At 45.3% G+C, this 21110-nt stretch overlaps 2 protein-coding genes across 2 annotated transcripts in view; both read right to left on the bottom strand.

The window, feature by feature from the left end:
- Positions 1-21110, bottom strand: part of FAM135B (family with sequence similarity 135 member B) — a 344975-nt gene that overhangs the window by 218754 nt on the left and 105111 nt on the right. The window lies entirely within an intron of this gene.
- LOC134929546 (uncharacterized) lies at positions 14468-18016 on the bottom strand. Its single transcript, XM_063925141.1, has one exon. The coding sequence runs from the start codon at positions 18014-18016 to the stop codon at positions 14468-14470; it is 3549 nt and encodes a 1182-aa protein (XP_063781211.1).

The raw sequence follows: 21110 nt of genomic DNA, 5'->3' as shown, positions 1-21110 counted from the left end.
ATGCTCTCTTACAAGTGAGGAGAAATGACACGGATTTGACTGGCGCTGTTTTCCGACTCACAAGTACCAGTCCAGAAATATAAAAGAATATTTTTCAAAGATATGGGATTAAGACATATAAAATATAGTATCGACCCTAAAGGCCTCCTGCTGTCGATCCCTACACGTCTCCTTATTTGACCAGTGTAAAAGTATTTTATTTACTGATAACAAATCGTTTGAGATAAAACGTTGCTGTTGACACTACGGGAACGAAACATCAGAAAGGAATGCATTCGGTATAAATACTCTGCAGAGAACATCGGTATCACACTGTACTCAGTGATAAGTGACCTGAAACACTTCAGAGGGCTGAGTTGCCAGGATGCCAGCCAAATCGGGCGTCATTACACCCGGCCCCACGTGTCCCTGTAGCCTTCAAAAGTTCTGCACATTCACTCTCAGTAAATGAAATGAAAACAGTACATTAAATCAAAGAGAGGGCTTATTCACTTATAATGAATCTCACCCTTAACTCCAAACCACCCCTCGCGTTTCGCCACCTACCAGTGAAACCACTCACACCCAAAATGCCACTGAAAACCCAGTCACATGATCCACTTTCATAAAACACCCTAGAATCCCTTTACATTCTCATGACTCCAAAACACCTTTCATACTGTACTGTACAGATGGAAACTTGCTCATCTAGGGTTCTCTGCTGCACCTGGGTGCACCAAGGCATATTAGCATAAGCCTTTCATCTATTGTTCTCAGATGCAATACAATACAGAGAGAACAATACAGCAGGGGATTAAGTCATTACAGCAGGGGATTAAGTCTGACTGCCCTGGCTAATCCTATGAAAGGGATAGATGAGGATGGCTCCATCTGTACAGATCATTAGCCCCGAATCACACCTCAGCCCTTCACAAACCTTGTAATTCCCCATGTCCCTCATACTCCTCACAGAATGGGCCTCAAACGTCTCCCCCTCACTTCATTGGAGAGATCACTGATCCACATATAATCCAATGACGAATAAAACCCTGTCAAAGCGTTCCCCACCTTGCTGAAACAATCATTGTGCTTTTGTGTGACACCAGAGTTGGAGCTGGCCTGGTAGGGCTTATAAAGTGGAGAAAAAAGGGCAACAGGGCGTAAAGCAAGAAGAGGTGATGCTGCAGGAGAATATATATATTAACCCATCCAGTGTTATATACAAGTGGGCTTCATCCTCGCATATACCTGAAAAGTAGAGTTTTGCGTGGACCCAGGTATTTTCATTTTGGCTCTGGTTTTGATTCTTAAACTGTCATCATGTTATTGATTTGGCAAAACCACCCTGATGTTTTGTTTTTGTTTTGGATTTAATAAAAAAAAAAAAATATATATATATATATATATATATATATATATATATATATATATATTCAGGTAAAATCTTTTAACATTTAGCTTTTTTTCCCATATGTTCGTATATATTTCCCGTCAATTTAATAATCACATCACAACCATCAAACTTTTCACCAATATTGTCCAAATGTTGCAACAGCACAAGCACATCGCAGTTTAATATAAAAATAGAATGTATGGCCTGTATGAAACTTAGTGGCACAGCTAAGGCAGAGAGTAAGATCTTTCGGAAAATAATTTTTGATGGGGAGATTAATCAAGCCTTAGAGAGAGATAAAGTGGAGAACTATAACTGCCCAAAGCAATTAATTAGCTTGTGTCATTTATATAGCACAGTATTTGAAAGAACAGTTATACACTTATTGGTTGCCTTGGGCAACTACTTCACTTTTTCTCTCTCTTGATAAATTTCAACCTAATTGCGAAGTGTAATGTGGTAGGGGCAGCAATAGATTTCAAAGTGGCAAAAATACAGGGTGCAGTTTGACTCAGAGCTAACTGAAGCAACCAAACATTTCTGTACATATCCTGTCTAATATAAAACATAAGGTAAGAGGACCTAAGGGCAATTAGAACTTTGGGGGTCATTCCGAGTTGATCGCTCGCTAGCAACTTTTTGCAGCGCTGCAATCAGGTTAAATCTCAGCAAAACTGCGCATGCGTTTGCACCACCATGTGCAGGTGCATTGTACGGGGACATAGAGGATTGGTGCTGAGTGATGGATTTAATGAAGAATCCATTCGCACAGCCGATCGCAAGGAGATTGACAGGAAGAAGGCGTTTGTGGGTGGCAACTGACCGTTTTCTGGGAGTGTTTGGAAAAACGCAGGCGTGTCCTAGTGTTTGCAGGGCGGGTGTCTGATGTAAATTCTGGGACCAAAAAGTCTGAAGTGATTGCAGCGGCTGAGTAAGTCCAGTGCAACTCAGAAACTGCACAAAACTTTTTTGTGCCGTCGACTGCACATGCGTTCGCACACTTGCAAAGTACACTCCCCCATAGGCGGCGACTATCTGATCGTAGCGCTGCAAAAAGTTGCTAGCGAGCTGTCAACTCAGAATGACCCGCATTGTGAGTAGCTGTTATAGGGTCAGTCCTGCACCAGACATATCTGACAATGCTTTATGTTAGAGCTACTGTCACTAACCAACAATAGGGGTGTGTCATAAAACCCAAATGGGGTATGAACAGTTTCTCATGTTGGTGGTGTGACACTTAGGGCATTTGGGTCACAGAGGGTAATACTGTCCAATAGTATCCCCCTTTTTTTTTACAAAAGTTTTGATAATCTGATTTTTATCTGACAGGGTTGGTTTGTTTGTGTTTTTATTCTTTTTTTTTTTTATTTATTTATTTATTTATTTTTTGGGGGGACGACACCAAATTACTGCCTTGCCCCGGGTGACGAAAATCCTAGTTTCGGCCCTGCCCAAATGACCACTTATTACTGTCAACAGTATTTAATCAAATCAGTACCTAATAAAAATCTAAAGGAATTATATCTATTAGCTTTCTCAAACCATTTCATTTCTGGGATTTGCTGGGAAGTCTTGTTGGTGTCTCCTCTTTTTTAAGTTATCACTGATAATCTGATATTCCGTCTTAAACTAAGTTAAATGAAAGACACAGATTGCCTTTCGCAAACCATTGATCTTCTGAGTGTTTCCCACCATAGCGTATCATCACAATCTCATTTTTCTTTCAGTTTTTTATGTTTTTTTTTATATTTTTGTTGCAAGGGGAACGTTACACAGCACTCAAAATGCAAAATACCCTCACAAAAAAATGAAAGATATACAGTGTAACATTTACAAACCACGATGCTGTTAGTACAGCAATATTTTCAATAAATGAACCAACCAACCAACCAACCAACCAACCAACCAGCCAACCAACCAACCAACCAACCAACCAACCAACCAACCAACCAACCAACCAACCACTATAAGCCCCATCTGATAACAGGTCACTCATCTCTGTTTACTAAAAAGTTGTGCACTAGTCACAGCTGAGAAAAACAACTGTTGCTAGCCGAGAGTATGATGCAAAATTGCTACCCAGTCGTAGGTTTAAAATGGAAGTTTTCACAAAACATTCTGGAAGACAGGATAATTAATGGTATAATTATACACATACGTTAGCGTCACTTGAAATGTATTCAAGTTTTATTAAACAACCATGGGGCACAGTTATTTGAATCTATAAAAAAATTGAATTCTATGGAAAAAAATTATAAATGCATATTTAAAATAGTAAAATGCTACTTTTTCCCCCCAAAATAATTGATTAATACAGAAAAAGATATGAAAAACGTTAAATTAACTTTAACACAGTATCATTGCATAGACTTATATATATGTACTGTATCTATGAGTCGACTCTGTCCAAGAGTAAAGAAAAAAAAATGTTTATCACAGAGGATACACACACACACTTCCATATTTGCGGTAATTTATATACACATACTGTAACTCAATACGTACACCTGTGAAACTTGATCCTAATGTTGTCATTTGCCTTTCCCACAATAAACATAGATAAGAGTTTGTGGTTATGCTATTCAATCCTCAGCAGTAGTGGAGGATACAATGTATTTCCAATGTTGCTAAACATTTTGAATTAGTAACAGTTCAAAGGAGTCGCAATTGTGTCTTTAAAAGTTACAGAATGTTTTCCACTGCAGGTTATAATGGTATTCATGTGTAATATCAAATTAACAGCATGTATTATTTAGCACTATTTCCCATACTAAGATACTGTTTCTCCAAGACTTTAGGCTCACTCCATAGTATACAATATTATGTTTATATACAGTAAGAAATGTGGTTTAAAAGATCAACAGTATATACAGTAGATAATCCAAATGGTCGACAAAGTCAAAAGGTCAACAGTTAACTGTCAATAGGGTCAAAAGGTCGACATGCAAGAAGTTGACACAGAAAAGGTCAACACTTTTTTGTTATTTTTAAACCTAATACTCACCCTAACCCTAAACCTAACACCAGAGCTGGCCTTAGCTATAGGCAGGCTAAGCATTTGCCTAGGGCATCCAAGCATGTCAAGGGCCATCCAAGCATTTCCCTGCAGTATCTCATGCTGGGAGGGACAGTCTGCAGACTGTTACTTTCTAAATGTATTCAATCAGTACTTGTGTACACTGCTGTTTACATTTGTCAAATAGAATGCACACTGTCCCTTGAACTCCCTCCAACATGCTTGAATGCCCCTGACTTGTGAGAGTTCAGACAGCAGAAGCCTGGTAACTGCAATTCCTGGACCTGTGACATTTTCACTGAGTATATAAGGTTATTATTACTGGATGGCTCCTTATGATATCATGTGTATTTTGGAAGACTGCTCCACATAAATCTGACATCACCTGTATTGCTTGTACACATGGGGGAGGGGGACCCTGCTATCCTGTGTCCCGTATTCCTGTGCAAACCCCAGGTGTCTGCAGGGATATAACATGGGCAGTGGTCTCCCCACACTTTATTTCTCAGTCAGTCCATGCCATAAAATTCCCCTGCCATCCAACACTGTAACGTGGTCAGTAAGTTGTAATGAGCTATTCCTATATGAAACATCAGTGCAGTGTGACTTTCAGACGCGTCAGACTGAAGAGCAGAGCATATTGCTCCTGCAGTATAAAATAAATAAGAATTTACTTACCGATAATTCTATTTCTCATAGTCCGTAGTGGATGCTGGGAACTCCGAAAGGACCATGGGGAATAGCGGCTCCGCAGGAGACTGGGCACAAAAGTAAAAGCTTTAGGACTAGCTGGTGTGCACTGGCTCCTCCCCCTATGACCCTCCTCCAAGCCTCAGTTAGGATACTGTGCCCGGACGAGCGTACACAATAAGGAAGGATTTTGAATCCCGGGTAAGACTCATACCAGCCACACCAATCACACCGAACAACCTGTGATCTGAACCCAGTTAACAGCATGATAACAGAGGAGCCTCTGAAAAGATGGCTCACAACAATAATAACCCGATTTTTGTAACTATGTACAAGTATTGCAGACAATCCGCACTTGGGATGGGCGCCCAGCATCCACTACGGACTATGAGAAATAGAATTATCGGTAAGTAAATTCTTATTTTCTCTGATGTCCTAGTGGATGCTGGGAACTCCGAAAGGACCATGGGGATTATACCAAAGCTCCCAAACGGGCGGGAGAGTGCGGATGACTCTGCAGCACCAAATGAGAGAACTCCAGGTCCTCCTCAGCCAGGGTATCAATTTTCTAGAATTTTACAAACGTATTTGCTCCTGACCAAGTAGCTGCTCGGCAAAGTTGTAAAGCCGAGACCCCTCGGGCAGCCGCCCAAGATGAGCCCATCTTCCTTGTGGAGTGGGCATTTACAGATTTTTGGCTGTGGCAGGCCAGCCACAGAATGTGCAAGCTGAATTGTACTACAAATCCAACGAGCAATAGTCTGCTTAGAAGCAGGAGCACCCAGCTTGTTGGGTGCATACAGGATAAACAGCGAGTCAGATTTTCTGACTCCAGCCGTCCTGGAAACATATATTTTCAGGGCCCTGACAACGTCTAGCAACTTGGAGTCCTCCAAGTCCCTAGTAGCCGCAGGCACCACAATAGGTTGGTTCAGGTGAAACGCTGAAACCACCTTAGGGAGAAACTGAGGACGAGTCCTCAATTCCGCCCTGTCCGAATGGAAAATCAGATAAGGGCTTTTACAGGATAAAGCCGCCAATTCTGACACGCGCCTGGCCCAGGCCAGGGCCAACAGCATGACCACTTTCCATGTGAGATATTTTAACTCCACAGATTTAAGTGGTTCAAACCAATGTGACTTTTTGGAACCCAAAAACTACATTGAGATCCCAAGGTGCCACTGGAGGCACAAAAGGAGGCTGTAAATGCAGTACCCCTTTTACAACGTCTGAACTTCAGGGACTGAAGCTAGTTCTTTTTGGAAGAAAATTGACAGGGCCGAAATTTGAACCTTAATGGACCCCAATTTCAGGCCCATAGACACTCCTGTTTGCAGGAAATGTAGGAATCGACCCAGTTGAATTTCCTCTGTCGGGCCTTACTGGCCTCGCACCACGCAACATATTTTCGCCAAATGCGGTGATAATGTTTTGCGGTTACATCCTTCCTGGCTTTGATCAGGATAGGGATGACCTCATCCGGAATGCCTTTTTTCCTTCAGGATCCGGCGTTCAACCGCCATGCCGTCAAACGCAGTTGCGGTAAGTCTTGGAACAGACAGGGTCCTTGCTGAAGCAGGTCCCTTCTTAGAGGTAGAGGCCACGGATCACCGTGAGCATCTTTTGAAGTTCCGGTTACCAAGTCCTTCTTGGCCAATCCGGAGCCACGAATATAGTGCTTACTCCTCTCCATCTTATCAATCTCTGTACCTTGGGTATGAGAGGCAGATGAGGGAACACATACACTGACTGGTACACCCACGGTGTTACCAGAGCGTCTACAGCTATTGCCTGAGGGTCCCTTGACCTGGCGCAATACCTGTCGAGTTTTTCCCAACGGTTTATAATCATGTGGAAGACTTCTGGGTGAAGTCCCCACTCTCCCGGGTGGAGGTCGTGTCTGCTGAGGAAGTCTGCTTCCCAGTTGTCCACTCCCGGAATTGCTGACAGTGCTATCACATGATTTTCCGCCCAGCGAAGAATCCTTGCAGCTTCTGCCATTGCCCTCCTGCTTCTTGTGCCACCCTGTCTGTTTACGTGGGTGACTGCCGTGATGTTGTCCGACTGGATCAACACCGGTTGACCTTGAAGCAGAGGTCTTGCTAAGCTTAGAGCATTGTAAATGGCCCTTAGCTTCAGGATATTTATGTGAAGTGATGTCTCCAGGCTTGACCATAAGCCCTGGAAATTCCTTCCCTGTGTGACTGCTCCCCAGCCTCGCAGGCTGGCATCCGTGGTCACCAGGACCCAGTCCTGAATGCCGAATCTGCGGCCCTCTAGAAGATGAGCACTCTGCAACCACCACAGGAGGGACACCCTTGTTCTTGGTGACAGGGTTATCCGCTGATGCATCTGAAGATGCGACCCGGACCATTTGTCCAGCAGGTCCCACTGGAAAGTTCTTGCGTGGAATCTGCCGAATGGGATTGCTTCGTAGGAAGCCACCATTTTACCCAGAACCCTTGTGCATTGATGCACTGAGACTTGGCTCGGTTTTAGGAGGACCCTGACTAGCTCGGATAACTCCCTGGCTTTCTCCTCCGGGAGAAACACCTTTTTCTGGACTGTGTCCAGGATCATCCCTAGGAACAGAAGACGAGTCGTCGGAACCAGCTGCGATTTTGGAATATTGAGAATCCAATCGTGCTGCCGCAACACTACCTGAGATAGTGCTACACCGACCTCCAACTGTTCCCTGGATCTTACCCTTATCAGGGAATCGTCCAAGTAAGGGATAACTAAAATTCCCTTCCTTCGAAGGAATATCATCATTTCGGCCATTACCTTGGTAAAGACCCGGGGTGCCGTGGACCATCCCTACGGCAGCGTCTGAACTGATAGTGACAGTTCTGTACCATAAACCTGAGGTACCCTTGGTGAGAAGGGTAAATTTGGACATGAAGGTAAGCATCCTTGATGTCCCGAGACATCATGTAGTCCCCTTCTTCCAGGTTCGCAATCACTGCTCTGAGTGACTCAATCTTGAATTTGAACCTCTGTATGTAAGTGTTCAAAGATTTTAGATTTATAATCGGTCTCACCGAGCCGTCCGGCTTCGGTACCACAACAGTGTGGAATAATACCCCGTTCCCTGTTGCAGGAGGGGTACCTTGATTATCACCTGCTGGGAATACAGCTTGTGAATGGCTTCCAAAACTATCTTCCTGTCAGAAGGAGACATCGGTAAAGCCGACTTTAGGAAACGGCGAGGGGGAGACGTCTCGAATTCCAATTTGTACCCCTGAGATATCACCTGAAGGATCCAGGGGTCTACTTGCGAGTGAGCCCACTGCGCGCTGAAAATCATTGAGACGGGCCCCCCACCGTGCCTGATTCTGCTTGTAAAGCCCCAGCGTCATACTGAGGGCTTGGCAGAGGCGGGAGAGGGTTTCTGTTCCTGGGAACTGGCTGATTTCTGCAGCCTTTTTCCTCTCCCTCTGTCACGGGGCAGAAATGAGGAACCTTTTGCCCGCTTGTCCACGAAAAGACTGCGCCTGATAATACGGCGTCTTCTCATGTTGAGAGGCGACCTGGGGTACAAACGTGGATTTCCCAGCTGTTGCCGTGGCCACCAGGTCTGAAAGACCGACCCCAAATAACTCCTCCCCTTAATAAGGCAATACTTCCTAATGCCGTTTGAAATCCGCATCACCTGACCACTGTGGTGTCCATAACCCTCTACTGGTAGAAATGGACAACGCACTTAGACTTGATGCCAGTCGGCAAATATTCCGCTGTGCATCACGCATATATAGAAATGCATCTTTTAAATGCTCTATAGGCAAAAATATACTGTCCCTATCTAGGGTATCAATATTTTCAGTCAGGGAATCCGACCACGCCAACCCAGCACTGCACATCCAGGCTGAGGCGATTGCTGGTCGCAGTATAACACCAGTATGTGTGTAAATACATTTTAGGATACCCTCCTGCTTTCTATCAGCAGGATCCTTAAGGGCGGCCATCTCAGGAGAGGGTAGAGCCCTTACAAGCGTGTGAGCGCTTTATCCACCCTAGGGGGTGTTTCCCAATGCACCCTAACCTCTGGCGGGAAAGGATATAATGCCAATAACATTTTAGAAATTATCAGTTGTTATCGGGGGAAACCCACGCATCATCACACACCTCATTTAATTTCTCAGATTCAGGAAAACTACAGGTAGTTTTTCCTCACCGAACATAATACCCCTTTTTGGTGGTACTCGTATTATCAGAAATGTGTAAAACATTTTTCATTGCCTCAATCATGTAACGTGTGGCCCTACTGGAAGTCACATTTGTCTCTTCACCGTCGACACTGGAGTCAGTATCCGTGTCGGCGTCTATATCTGCCATCTGAGGTAACGGGCGCTTTAGAGCCCCTGACGGCCTATGAGACGTCTGGACAGGCACAAGCTGAGTAGCCGGCTGTCTCATGTCAACCACTGTCTTTTATACAGAGCTGACACTGTCACGTAATTCCTTCCAACAGTTCATCCACTCAGGTGTCGACCCCCTAGGGGGTGACATCACTATTACAGGCAATCTGCTCCGTCTCCACATCATTTTTCTCCTCATACATGTCGACACAAACGTACCGACATACAGCACACACACAGGGAATGCTCTGATAGAGGACAGGACCCCACTAGCCCTTTGGGGAGACAGAGGGAGAGTTTGCCAGCACACACCAGGGCGCTATATATATACAGGGATAACCTTATATAAGTGTTTTTCCCCTTATAGCTGCTGTATCTTTAATACTGCGCGTAATTAGTGCCCCCCCTCTCTTTTTTAACCCTTTCTGTAGTGTAGTGACTGCAGGGGAGAGCCAGGGAGCTTCCCTCCAACGGAGCTGTGAGGGAAAATGGCGCCAGTGTGCTGAGGAGATAGGCTCCGCCCCCTTATCGGCGGCCTTATCTCCCGTTTTTCTATGTATTCTGGCAGGGGTTAAATGCATCCATATAGCCCAGGAGCTATATGTGATGTATTTTTTTGCCATCTAAGGTATTTTTATTGCGTCTCAGGGCGCCCCCCCCCAGCGCCCTGCACCCTCAGTGACCGGAGTGTGAAGTGTGCTGAGAGCAATGGCGCACAGCTGCGGTGCTGTGCGCTACCTTATTGAAGACAGGACGTCTTCTGCCGCCGATTTTCCGGACCTCTTCTGCTCTTCTGGCTCTGTAAGGGGGACGGCGGCGCGGCTCTGGGACCCATCCATGGCTGGGCCTGTGCTCGTCCCTCTGGAGCTAATGTCCAGTAGCCTAAGAAGCCCAATCCACTCTGCACGCAGGTGAGTTCGCTTCTTCTCCCCTTAGTCCCTCGATGCAGTGAGCCTGTTGCCAGCAGGACTCACTGAAAATAAAAAACCTAATTTAAACTTTTACTCTAAGCAGCTCAGGAGAGCCACCTAGATTGCACCCTTCTCGTTCGGGCACAAAAATCTAACTGAGGCTTGGAGGAGGGTCATAGGGGGAGGAGCCAGTGCACACCAGCTAGTCCTAAAGCTTGTACTTTTGTGCCCAGTCTCCTGCGGAGCCGCTATTCCCCATGGTCCTTTCGGAGTTCCCAGCATCCACTAGGACGTCAGAGAAAAGGGCATGCAGCAAACACACTGAACAGTGAATAGAATTAACAGTTGCTACATATTTGATACTGGTCTTTTTGTATAACCAGCAAGTGTGGCAGTATCTGGACTTTGCTGCCATCTGTGTCCAACCAGCAAGCTAAAATAAAGGATGAGGCTTGCAAAGGATGGCATACCCTGTGAGGTCACATCCCTTGTACGGGTGCCCCTTTAACTGGTGTGAGCGCAAGCACTCACCCATCCTGCCACCCCCATCTCACAAATCGCAGTCACGGATCTAGGAGCTGCATGGGCGCACACACTGACTGCAAGCACGCCAGCAAGCAAAAGTAAGTTTTATTTAAAAAAAAAAAAAGCTACTAGCATTACTAATGTGGGGCATATGTGTAAGGTGAATTTCTGTCTGGAATTATGTGTATTATGGGCATTACTGTGGGGCATTATGCAGGGTTGAACTGGCCAACAGGGCAACCCCCTCCCCCGATGGGACTCATTGGCTGAGTGTTGCTGGGTCAAATGCAGAACTAGCAGCGGCTCAGGGCATCAAATTGGCTAGAGCCAGCTCTGCCTAACACCCTAGTGTTCAGAACATCCTCAGGATGCTACGGGCAGTTCCGCACTTCCTGGTGGTAGCGCCCCCGCCCCCTCTGTACGATATCATGACATTGTGCACTTAGGGGGCGGGGCCACACAGGCACTCCGGAGCCTTATTACGGCTCTGTGTCCAGGTGGGGGGAACAGGTGCATGAGGTGGTGGCGAATAACATTGAGTCCCATCACCCGCTGTGCAATTCTCATCATTTGGACAGCAAATAATGGGCCACAATGACTTCATTTGCCATTTCACTAGGGAAATGGGCTGCACTTAGGAGCCTGTCCTGTTTTTGGAGTTTAGGAGAGCTTCCCGTAATTTGGAGTTTCCTGGACATTCTGGGAGAATAGGTAAGTGAGGCCAAAACCATGGGATCAGGTCAGGAGGTAAATCAATGCTTTGCAAGGTATGGGCCGATGGAGAAGTATCCAAAAGAATCCCAGGCAATACAGTAGCCCAGACAATTTATCAGCCCTCATAGAAAACTGTGGGAGCTGCTTTTGCAGTTGGAAATGGAGGGACCCCAGCATCTTGGGGATGCATCATTTTTTCAGGAATCCTGCAAAGTTACTTTAATAAATACGCACCTTAGTGTTAATCCGGACACATCCGAGTGTTATGTGTGTTTCCTGTCTCAAGCACGCATGGGGAAAAAATACATGTACAGTATAAATGAATACATCACCTAAAAGTAGATTTATTAGCGGAAAACCACGGTGAAAAACTAACCACGTCCCATCAGCCAGTGATGCTACTGTACACGCCTGTTACACGGATGTTATATATATATATATATAGGAGGCGAGTTTCTGTCCTATAAATTTTGTTCCATCTCAGGATAACACATTTGTATTACGCACAGAACAAAAAGGTAAAAATTAAACATACATTTATTTTAATATAATTCGCTGCTGGTGTCCCTGAGGGGAAAGCCAGGACAGAAGGGAAATTTTACATTTATTAGCATTTTAATTAACACAGTATAAATCCCATGGGACGGAGCCATGTAAAAATGACTTATTGCGCAGTGTGGGTAGTGAGGCTTGCAGGAAATTATCTAACAGTTATAGATTCAGTTATAGGGCACAGACAGCACAAATACTGTCAAATCAATGCAATGTAGCTGTTATGTATGGGAGGGTATCCGTTCACATGGTCGACCATGTTATGGTCGACAGTCATTAGGTCGACCACTATTGGTCGACATTGACATGGTCGACATGGACACATGGTCGACACATGAAAATGGTCGACACGTGAAAGGACGACACATGAAAAGGTCGACATGGTTTTTTTACTTTTTTTTCTTTTGGGGAACTTTTCCATACTTTACGATCCACATGGACTATGATTGGAATGGTAAAGTGTGCCGAGCGAAGCGGTAGCGGAGCGAAGGCACCATGCCCGAAGCATGGCGAGCGAAGCGGTGCACTAATTGGGGTTCCCAGTCACTTTACGCAAAAAACGACACCAACAAAGTTAAAAAACTCATGTTGACCTTTTCATATGTCGACCTTTCATGTGTCGACCATTTTCATGTGTCGACCATGTGTCCATGTCGACCATGTCAATGTCGACCAATAGTGGTCGACCTAATGACTGTCGACCATAACATGGTCGACCATTCATACCGGAACCGTATGGGAGAATACTACACTGTATATTAGGGTGAATATATAGTTATATATATCACTGTAATATACAGTGCAGTGTTCTCCCATTTCTCATACGTCCTAGAGGATGCTGGGGACGACATCAAGACCATGGGGTATAGACGGGATCCGCAGGAGACATGGGCACTCTAAAGACTTTTCATTGGGTGTGAACTGGCTCCTCCCTCTATGGCCCTCCTCCAGACCTCAGTTTTGGAAATGTGCCCAGGCAGACTGGATGCACTCTGAGGAGCTCTACTGAGTTTCTCTGAAAAGTCTTATTTTAGGTTTTTTATTTTCAGGGAGATCTGCTGGCTTCAGACTCCCTGCTTCGTGGGACTGAGGGGGCAGATGCAGAAGCAACTTCCTAAAGAGTTTCATGGCTCTGCTTCTGGCTGACAGGACACCATTAGCTCCTGAAGGGTACTGAACGCTAACCGTGTCCAGATGTTCACTCCCACAGCACGCCGTAACCCCCCTCACAGAGCCAGAAGTCAGAAGACAGGTGAGTATAAGAAGAATGATCTTCTATCAAGTAAGTGACAGCTGAGGTGCGGCGCGGCTGGCGGGAGCGCAGCGCGCCATTGCTGCCCACACACACAGGCACTGCAGGGTGCAGGGCGGGGGGGGGGGGGGCACCCTGGGCAGAAAGAAAAATACCTCAAACTGGCTAAAAGGGGGCATAAGATGCTGCTGGCACAGCCCTACCCCCGCCAGTATAAATATTAGGAAGTATACTGAGTGTAAGGACGCACCATTGCGGGGGCGGAGATTCTTCCTCAGGCAGCCAGCACACTGCTCAGCACCATTTTCTCTCTCTCCTCAGGCTGCAGAGAACACGCTGGTCCTCTCCTCCACTTCTGACAAGTACAGGGTGCTTTTAAGGGGGGGGGGGCACAAAGCGATTGTGGTGCATTTAGTAGTGTATATTACTATTAAAAGGCGCTGTTGGGCTGTGGGCATACTGTGTTCACAGGCAATACTGGCGCTGGGTTTGTGGACTGGCTGCTCCTATCCTGTGTCCCTCTGACAGATTTTACTGTGGGTCTGTCCCCAAAATAAGTCCCAGTGTGTCTGTGAATGTGCTGTACATGTGTGAGGCATGTCTGAGGCAGGGAGTTCCTCCTCGGAGGAAGCCATTTTAGGGACACAGAATTGTAATGTGGTGGCACTACCGGCACACCAAGAGCCTGCATGGGTGAAAGAGATACATGACAGTATGCATCTGATTAACCGAAGGTTAGATAAGTCTGAATCTACTAGGTGATTCATCGCGCCCTACGGGCGCTATTCACACCGTCGGAAGGGGCTATGCCCCTGCAACCTTTGTATGTCCTTTAACTGGCAAATATTTGTACGGTATGGAGTATTACCTTTAAGCCTAATGTTGTTAGTGGTTACATATTTTAGGTGGAAAGGGTGTGCGATGGTTAAGAGGGCGTAGGCCTTTGTGACAGCGTAAAGAGTGGATGCAGGGGAGGATGAATGAAATAGTGTGTTAATATGTTATGCGAACAGAATTTTGGCAGAAAATGTATGTTTGGTTACACTTTATTTTGGCTCAAACAAAGAAAGTACATTTTTACATATCAAAAACTTCTTTGAAAACAACATTTCTAGTGAAGTGTCGTTCGTCACAAAGCAGCTGCCCTTGGTGTTCGTTTGGTGTAATACAGACTTTGACTTGATCTTTTTTCCGTGATCTAGATAAAGCAACGTAAAGTTGGCCATGTGAGAACACTGATGTTGGCAGATGAATTCCAACGTGATCGAAAGTTTGTCCCTGGGATTTGTTGATTGTTATTGTGTACGCTGGAATAACTGGAAACTGTCTACGGCGCAGTATAAATGGCAATGTGGTATCATTTGGAGCAAAATCAATTCGGGGAATAAACACAATGTCGCCTTGGTTGCACTCTGATATAATTCTGCTCTTTATGAAGTGACGTTCCAGGTTTTCTACAATTAATCGTGTCCCGTTACACAAGCCCTTTTTTGGGTTAAGGTTGCGGAGAAGCATGATAATGACGCCTTTTTTTAAGAGCAGGACATGTGGAGGCATTCCTGATGGTGTTTGGTCGTGAAGAAATTCAAGGGGGAAGTTTAAAGTGTCGTTGGGATCTTCGCTGACAACAGAGTCTGCGCTGTAATAAATAGTTGGATTTCCAGCCATTAGTGCTATAATTTTGCGGTTCATATCGAGTGTGTGTGCGTTTGTGGGTGCAACAATGACTCGTGTTGAAAGGTCATCCACTGACATGTGTTGGACATTGTTAAAAATAGTTGTAATAAGATCGTCCATGGTGACCATATATTGGGGAATTTGAATGATGTTATTGTTGGAGATGTCTGAAATTGTTGGCACGTTGCCCATTCCAACTTGTAAAAGCCATTCGTTGTGTTGGTCTTGTCCTTTACTGCGCATGTTTGTAGTAAGAGTGAGATGAGTGAAATTTTTCCACAGTGGACTTGCTTTGATGCAGCATTCGAGAATATCAGTTTGTGTTCCTCTTGTGACAACTGGAAGTGTTTGTCTAAAATCACCTCCTACTACAACAGTCTTATTTCCAAATGGTGTGTCTATGTTCATGATCTCACGAAGTAGCTTGTCGATGCATCGAAGTCCATTTTTTGGAAGCATTGTAATCTCATCAATAATGATGAGGGCAGCTTGCCGTAATACTTCTGCCTCTGGTGACGTGAGTCTCATGGAAGAAACAGATGTATCAAGTAGTGGCACAGGAAGCTTAAATCCGCTGTGAACAGTGCGTCCTCCTTTTAGCAATGTGGCAGCAATTCCGGTTGTTGCAAATGGGAGTACAATTTTTGATTGTCCTCGGATGTACGCAATGAGTGTGGTGTAGAGGAATGTTTTTCCGGATCCACCGGGTCCGTCAAGATAAAAGCATTGGCTGTGCACATTTTTATTATCCACTGGCATGACAATCCTGTTGAAAGCATATAACTGGCGTTCATTAAGCATTGAAATGCGTTTATTAGCCTGCTGTGCCTCTTCAACGTGATTATATTGCTCTTCTTTTGGGGCATTTCCTGTTGGAATTGGTAAGCCAAGCACTGCACAGGATAAACCATGTTGTTTTAGAATTGTGTTAACTTCATGGAGGGAATGATTTTGTGCAATGTGTTCTGGATTGTGTTGCATAAAGTCGAGAGTTAAATTGGTTACGTGATTTTCCCATAATGTAAGTGGTTTCGCTGGCTGACAAAAGCAACAGATGTATGCAAACATTTCGCGTAACTGTTTGCCCATGAGGTACGTGGCTGCATCTGTTAGACAGTGATCCCATTCATCGTCTGATTCGAGAAGTCCATGAGCGAAAGCCGCTGCTTTAAAGGTGTCATACAGGACACCATTTACAGTTCTCAATGAGTGGAAACTGATGGCACCGTGAACATGTAGAAGCAAAATCCGTAGGTAGAAGCGTTCTTCATTTTTGAGACTGACGGTATACAGGCGTGCCACAATGTTTTCACCCCCTCGCTGTCGTTCCTGCCAATTGCCATGCGTATAAACGTAGTGTTGTGGTATTTCAGAGTACAGCCATTGTTGTGCTTGTGGATTATTAGAGTTGAGGTCAAACCATGATTCTAGTTTAGTGCGACCAGTTTGTGCTGCAAGGAGTGCTTCGTTTTCATTTCCTTGTTCAAAGATGATGGTCTGCTGGTTAGGTAGATGTACAGGAAGTCTTATTACGGCGTGTGAACGATCGTGCATTAGCGATTCTCTTAAACGCCAAATTGCCTCTGGTGGGCTGACATACCGGCAGTCAATGAATTGTGAGATTTCGTTGTAGCGTAGCTCTGGCTGTCCGTTTGTTGTTATGGCAACGTTTGCGCAATCAAAGCCTTTGAAAATGTACTTGTAGATGTACTTAATTGCTGCAAGTGATGTGCAGACTTCCACGTTTATGTGAGCGTTGTACTTGAGTGCCAAGTATGGATTGTATGGGACGACATTTTGGTTGGACATAAGTACGCCTCTAACGTGTACTTGTTCTTGAGGGCGACGACGGTACACAGGATATGCATTAATGTTTAGAATGGTTTCTTCATTAAATGGTTTAGGAAATTGCTTCGTACATTTTCCGTCTTGCATGCAGGGTGCGTGTGGATTGTTAGCGCCGCATGGACCATGCATCATACATCGTGTGATGATGTTGCGCAACCGAGGGTTATCTTCTGTTGGAATTTCGGCTGACACAAATTTATTGATTTGTTCAACAGTGGTAAACTTGTCTTCTGTTCGCAGTGAGACCAGTATGTGAGCATGTGGTAGTCCTCTTTTCTGGAACTCTATAGTATAGACAAAAGCTTTGGCCTGACCAAATAAGCCATGTTTGGTGAGATCATCCATCAGAGAATTAAGCTTTAGTTTGAAAACGCGTGCAACTAAATCTGGTCGATCAGAATTTTGTTCGCCAGGCCTTAAGTTCTCAATGATTTCAGGCCAAGTTGGATTAGCGGTGAATGTAATGAAAACATCTGGCGCTCCCCACTTTGCAAATATTGACATTGCATCACAGCAACGTTCGCGCATCTGTCTTGGTGATCCTTCGAAGCTTGAAGGTAGAATAACGGACACACCAGCTGGCATGTTCAAATTAACTGCCATGTTTGCGACGTGGTCAGCAAGTCCCTGATACTGTTCTGCTCGAAGGCGTTGCTGATTTTGTCGAATGTAGTTTAATCTATTAGCCTCGACTTGAAGATATGAATCTACTAACCACTGTTGAGTCAACTTGCCTGCGGCCATGATGGGACTGAAATCATCTCGAATGGCTGTTAAGGCGGCCTTGTACTGCAACATGGTCACATAGTTGCGAACGCGATTTAGCTTGGCTTCATTGTAAGAATCACATTGCCAATTGCTTTGCCAGCCTGCTTCGCCATATGGGAAAAGAAGTGCATATGTCATTGGATCCATGTTTGGGCTTAGAATGTGGATATTGATAAATGTCTGTTTTGGATCATGTGGATTTTTGGGGTAGATTCTGATGTCTCGTTGGAACGGTGGCTCACCATCTTCATTCACGAAGACCATTGCGATTTCATTGGAGGTTGGTTTGTTGTATCGTCGTTGATCTGATTGTCGATCACGTCTTAGCGCCATGCTAATTTGCGGAACTTGTTCTCCTTTTTGAGCTGCCAGGTGAACTTCTCGTCTTTCAACTTCGCAAATAAGCTGATAGCTATGTGCAAGTCAATTGTGTTGACGAAAGAATCGGTCGATTTGGTCCATTATTTCTCGCCGACACTCAGAGTTGGCCGCATTATCTTCCCGAATGGTGGCCGCTTGTGTGCTGTCAAGAACGTACAGCTGAGCAAACTGTGGTGGTTCATTATTTATAGGCTGTAGGTGTGAAGTGCGATGATATGTTTGTCCGTGAACTTTGAAAACGTATGGACCTCTTCCTGGCATTGTGACAATGTTAGCTCCCATTGAAGCAAATGAAAGAGCACTGTTGTAAGATCTTATGTTGTCACGGAAATGAATGCGGTTGGGGTGAGTGGTGTCCGAGAGCAACTTGCGTAGAAATTCTGGATAGTTCAACTGTTGTCCATTGATGTCATGTGGCTTTGGTAACTTAACTTTGCCCTTGCGGCAGCAGCTGGTAAATTTACCATCGGTAGGACGTTCATCAATAAAATTTCTGGACCCACAGAACTGGCACATGATGTTAAAAGGACCACAACTGTGTGGCTTGACTTGCTGTTCCTGTAAATGGATGACCACATCCGTGAGCATGTGAGTTTTTTGCTTTTGAACTATGCGATGGTGTTCTGCATCTGCCAAACGTCTGGCTGTAGTTTGCTGTGATGTTTCTCGATTGAGTCTGCGTTGTTGAGACTTGGCATGTGCAGCTCGACGCGCTTTGGATTGTTGAAAAGTTTCTTGTTGGAGTCTATGTTGGTGAGTTAGTACTTGTTTAGTGCGACGTGCTTGAGCTTCAGAAGATGATTCGTTACGACATTGACGTTGTTGACACTGTGCATGGGCAGCTCTTTGTAGTGTGGAATTCTCCAGTGTTTGGCGTTGTAGTCGGCCTTGCTGAGATTTAGTATTTGCAGAGCGACGCACTTTAGCTTGCTCCACTGTTTCTTGTTCGCGTCTACGTAGCAGAGATTCTGCATTTGCAGTTCGCATTCTGTCTAGCGACCCTTGGCTTTGCTTAGCTAACCATCTTGCCTGCCGTTCTTTGTTTTTCCGGCGTTTTCTGACGGCGGGGTCTTCGTCTAAATCCATTGTGATCTGTTTATTTTGAAAGGGCAATGTTATTTGGGATAATTTTTTTTTTTTTTTTGAATTTGTAGCGAACGTAGACAAATGGAGGTAAGTTATGTTGATTAACTGTGGGGGTCACAGTTCATTGATCGCTAGCTGGTGTTGGCAGTCTTGTGTTTGGTTAGTTGTCGACTACAGGGGTTTGTATTTGTGGTTTGGAAGTGTGCAATGGCATGTACATCCAAGCTGTCCTAAACGATCTGCTGCAGTTTTTCATTAGGCGAGGACTTAGTTATCCGCTGCGATGACTTTAGCCTGTTTGGGACCATAATGGACGTCAGACTTTGGAAGAGCGAAGGCGGTAGACAGGGTGAGGGTGGTTGAGAAAGGATCGAGATACCCAGGTTTGTAGAATGGAAATAGTGAAACATAGGGTGGTAGGGATGCTATAGAAATACCCAGAGAGATATGGAGGGGATAGTGTAGGGGTTCTTAAACTCGGTCCTCAGGGGCGCACACAGTGCATGTTTTGCAGGTCTCCTGACAGAATCAGAAGTGAAATAATTTGGTCCACCTGTGTACTTTTTAGAATGTGTGTGTGAGTAATTAATACACCTGTGCACTTGCTGGGTTACCTGCAAAACATGCACTGTGTGCGCCCCTGAGGACTTAGTTTGAGAACCCCTGGGATAGAGAGATGGCGTGCGTTACAGGGGAAAAAGAAAAAATGCTTGTGGTTGGTAGTGAATGTAGAGATATTAAGGGCCTAAAGAGGGAATGTAGAGAACAGCAGGGTGGTAGGCAAAGAATGTGGATTTGCAGTGGGGTGGAAATTTAGGGGGTAATTTAGAGTTGACCGTAGCAGCAACTTTGTTAGTAGATGGACTAAACCATGTGCACCGCGGGGGTGGTGTGTGTGTGTGTGTGTGTGTGTGGGGGGGGGGGGGGGGGCGGGGTAGATGTAACATGTGCAGAAGGAGTTTGATTTGGTTGGGTAATATTTTTTGTATGCAGGCTAAATAGTGTTTGCAGTCTATTGACACTGCAATGTAGATTTAATGTTGAATATACCCCACCGAAATGTATCTGTCCCGAAATGTATCTGGCCCTGCACATGTTACATCTGCCCCACCTGCAGTGCAGAAAGTTTTGGCCGTTTGCTAACAAAGTACCTGCTAGGCACTGGTCCCTATATAACATGGATTTATCTGTGATCTAGGGACAAACAGGAATTTCTTGGCTGCCTCTTTTGGCTGGCTGCCACGCGAGGAAGAGTGGAGGTGGGGAGAGCACAACAGTACTACCAAACGTTGCGGCTGCAGTTGTCACATATGTGGGTGGGACGCAGGAAGTAGCACCGAGAACAGGAGCGTGAGGGAGAGTGCACAGGGGCCCTCATTCTGAGTTGTTCGCACGCAAGGTGCTTTTAGCAGGTTTGCACATGCTAAGCCGCCACCTACTGGGAGTGAATCTTAGTATAGTAAAATTGGGAACGAAAGATTAGCCAAATTGCGAATAGACACTTCTTACCGGTTTCTGAGTAGCTCCACACTTACTCGGCATCTGCGATCAGTTCAGTGCTTGTCGTTCCTGGTTTCACGTCACAAACACACCCAGCGTTCGGCCAGACACTCCTCCGTTTCTTCAGCCAGTCCCGTGTTTTTTCCAGAAACGGTAGCGTTTTTTTGCACACACCCATAAAACGGGCACTTTCCAGCCAGAAACACCCACTTCCTGTCAATCACAGTCCGATCACCAGAACGAAGAAAAAACCTTGTAATGCCGTGAGTAAAATACCTAACTACATTGCAAATGTACTTGGCGCAGTCGCAATGCGGACAGATGTGTGGTCCTGTGTGGAAGTGAGAGGGGGTTGGGAGTTGGTGTGGGAGGTTTGGGGGACAGGGGGAGGGTACGTGGTGGTGTTGGGTTTTGGGTAGCGTTGCAGGTGCAGGAGGTGGGGGATGAGCAGGTGCAGGGC

This window comes from Pseudophryne corroboree, chromosome 5 (genome assembly GCF_028390025.1).
Source record: "Pseudophryne corroboree isolate aPseCor3 chromosome 5, aPseCor3.hap2, whole genome shotgun sequence".
Classification (NCBI taxonomy): Eukaryota; Metazoa; Chordata; class Amphibia; order Anura; family Myobatrachidae; genus Pseudophryne; species Pseudophryne corroboree.
The sequence above is the reverse complement of the archived record's forward strand: the minus strand, read 5'-3'. Positions and strand labels throughout refer to the sequence as shown.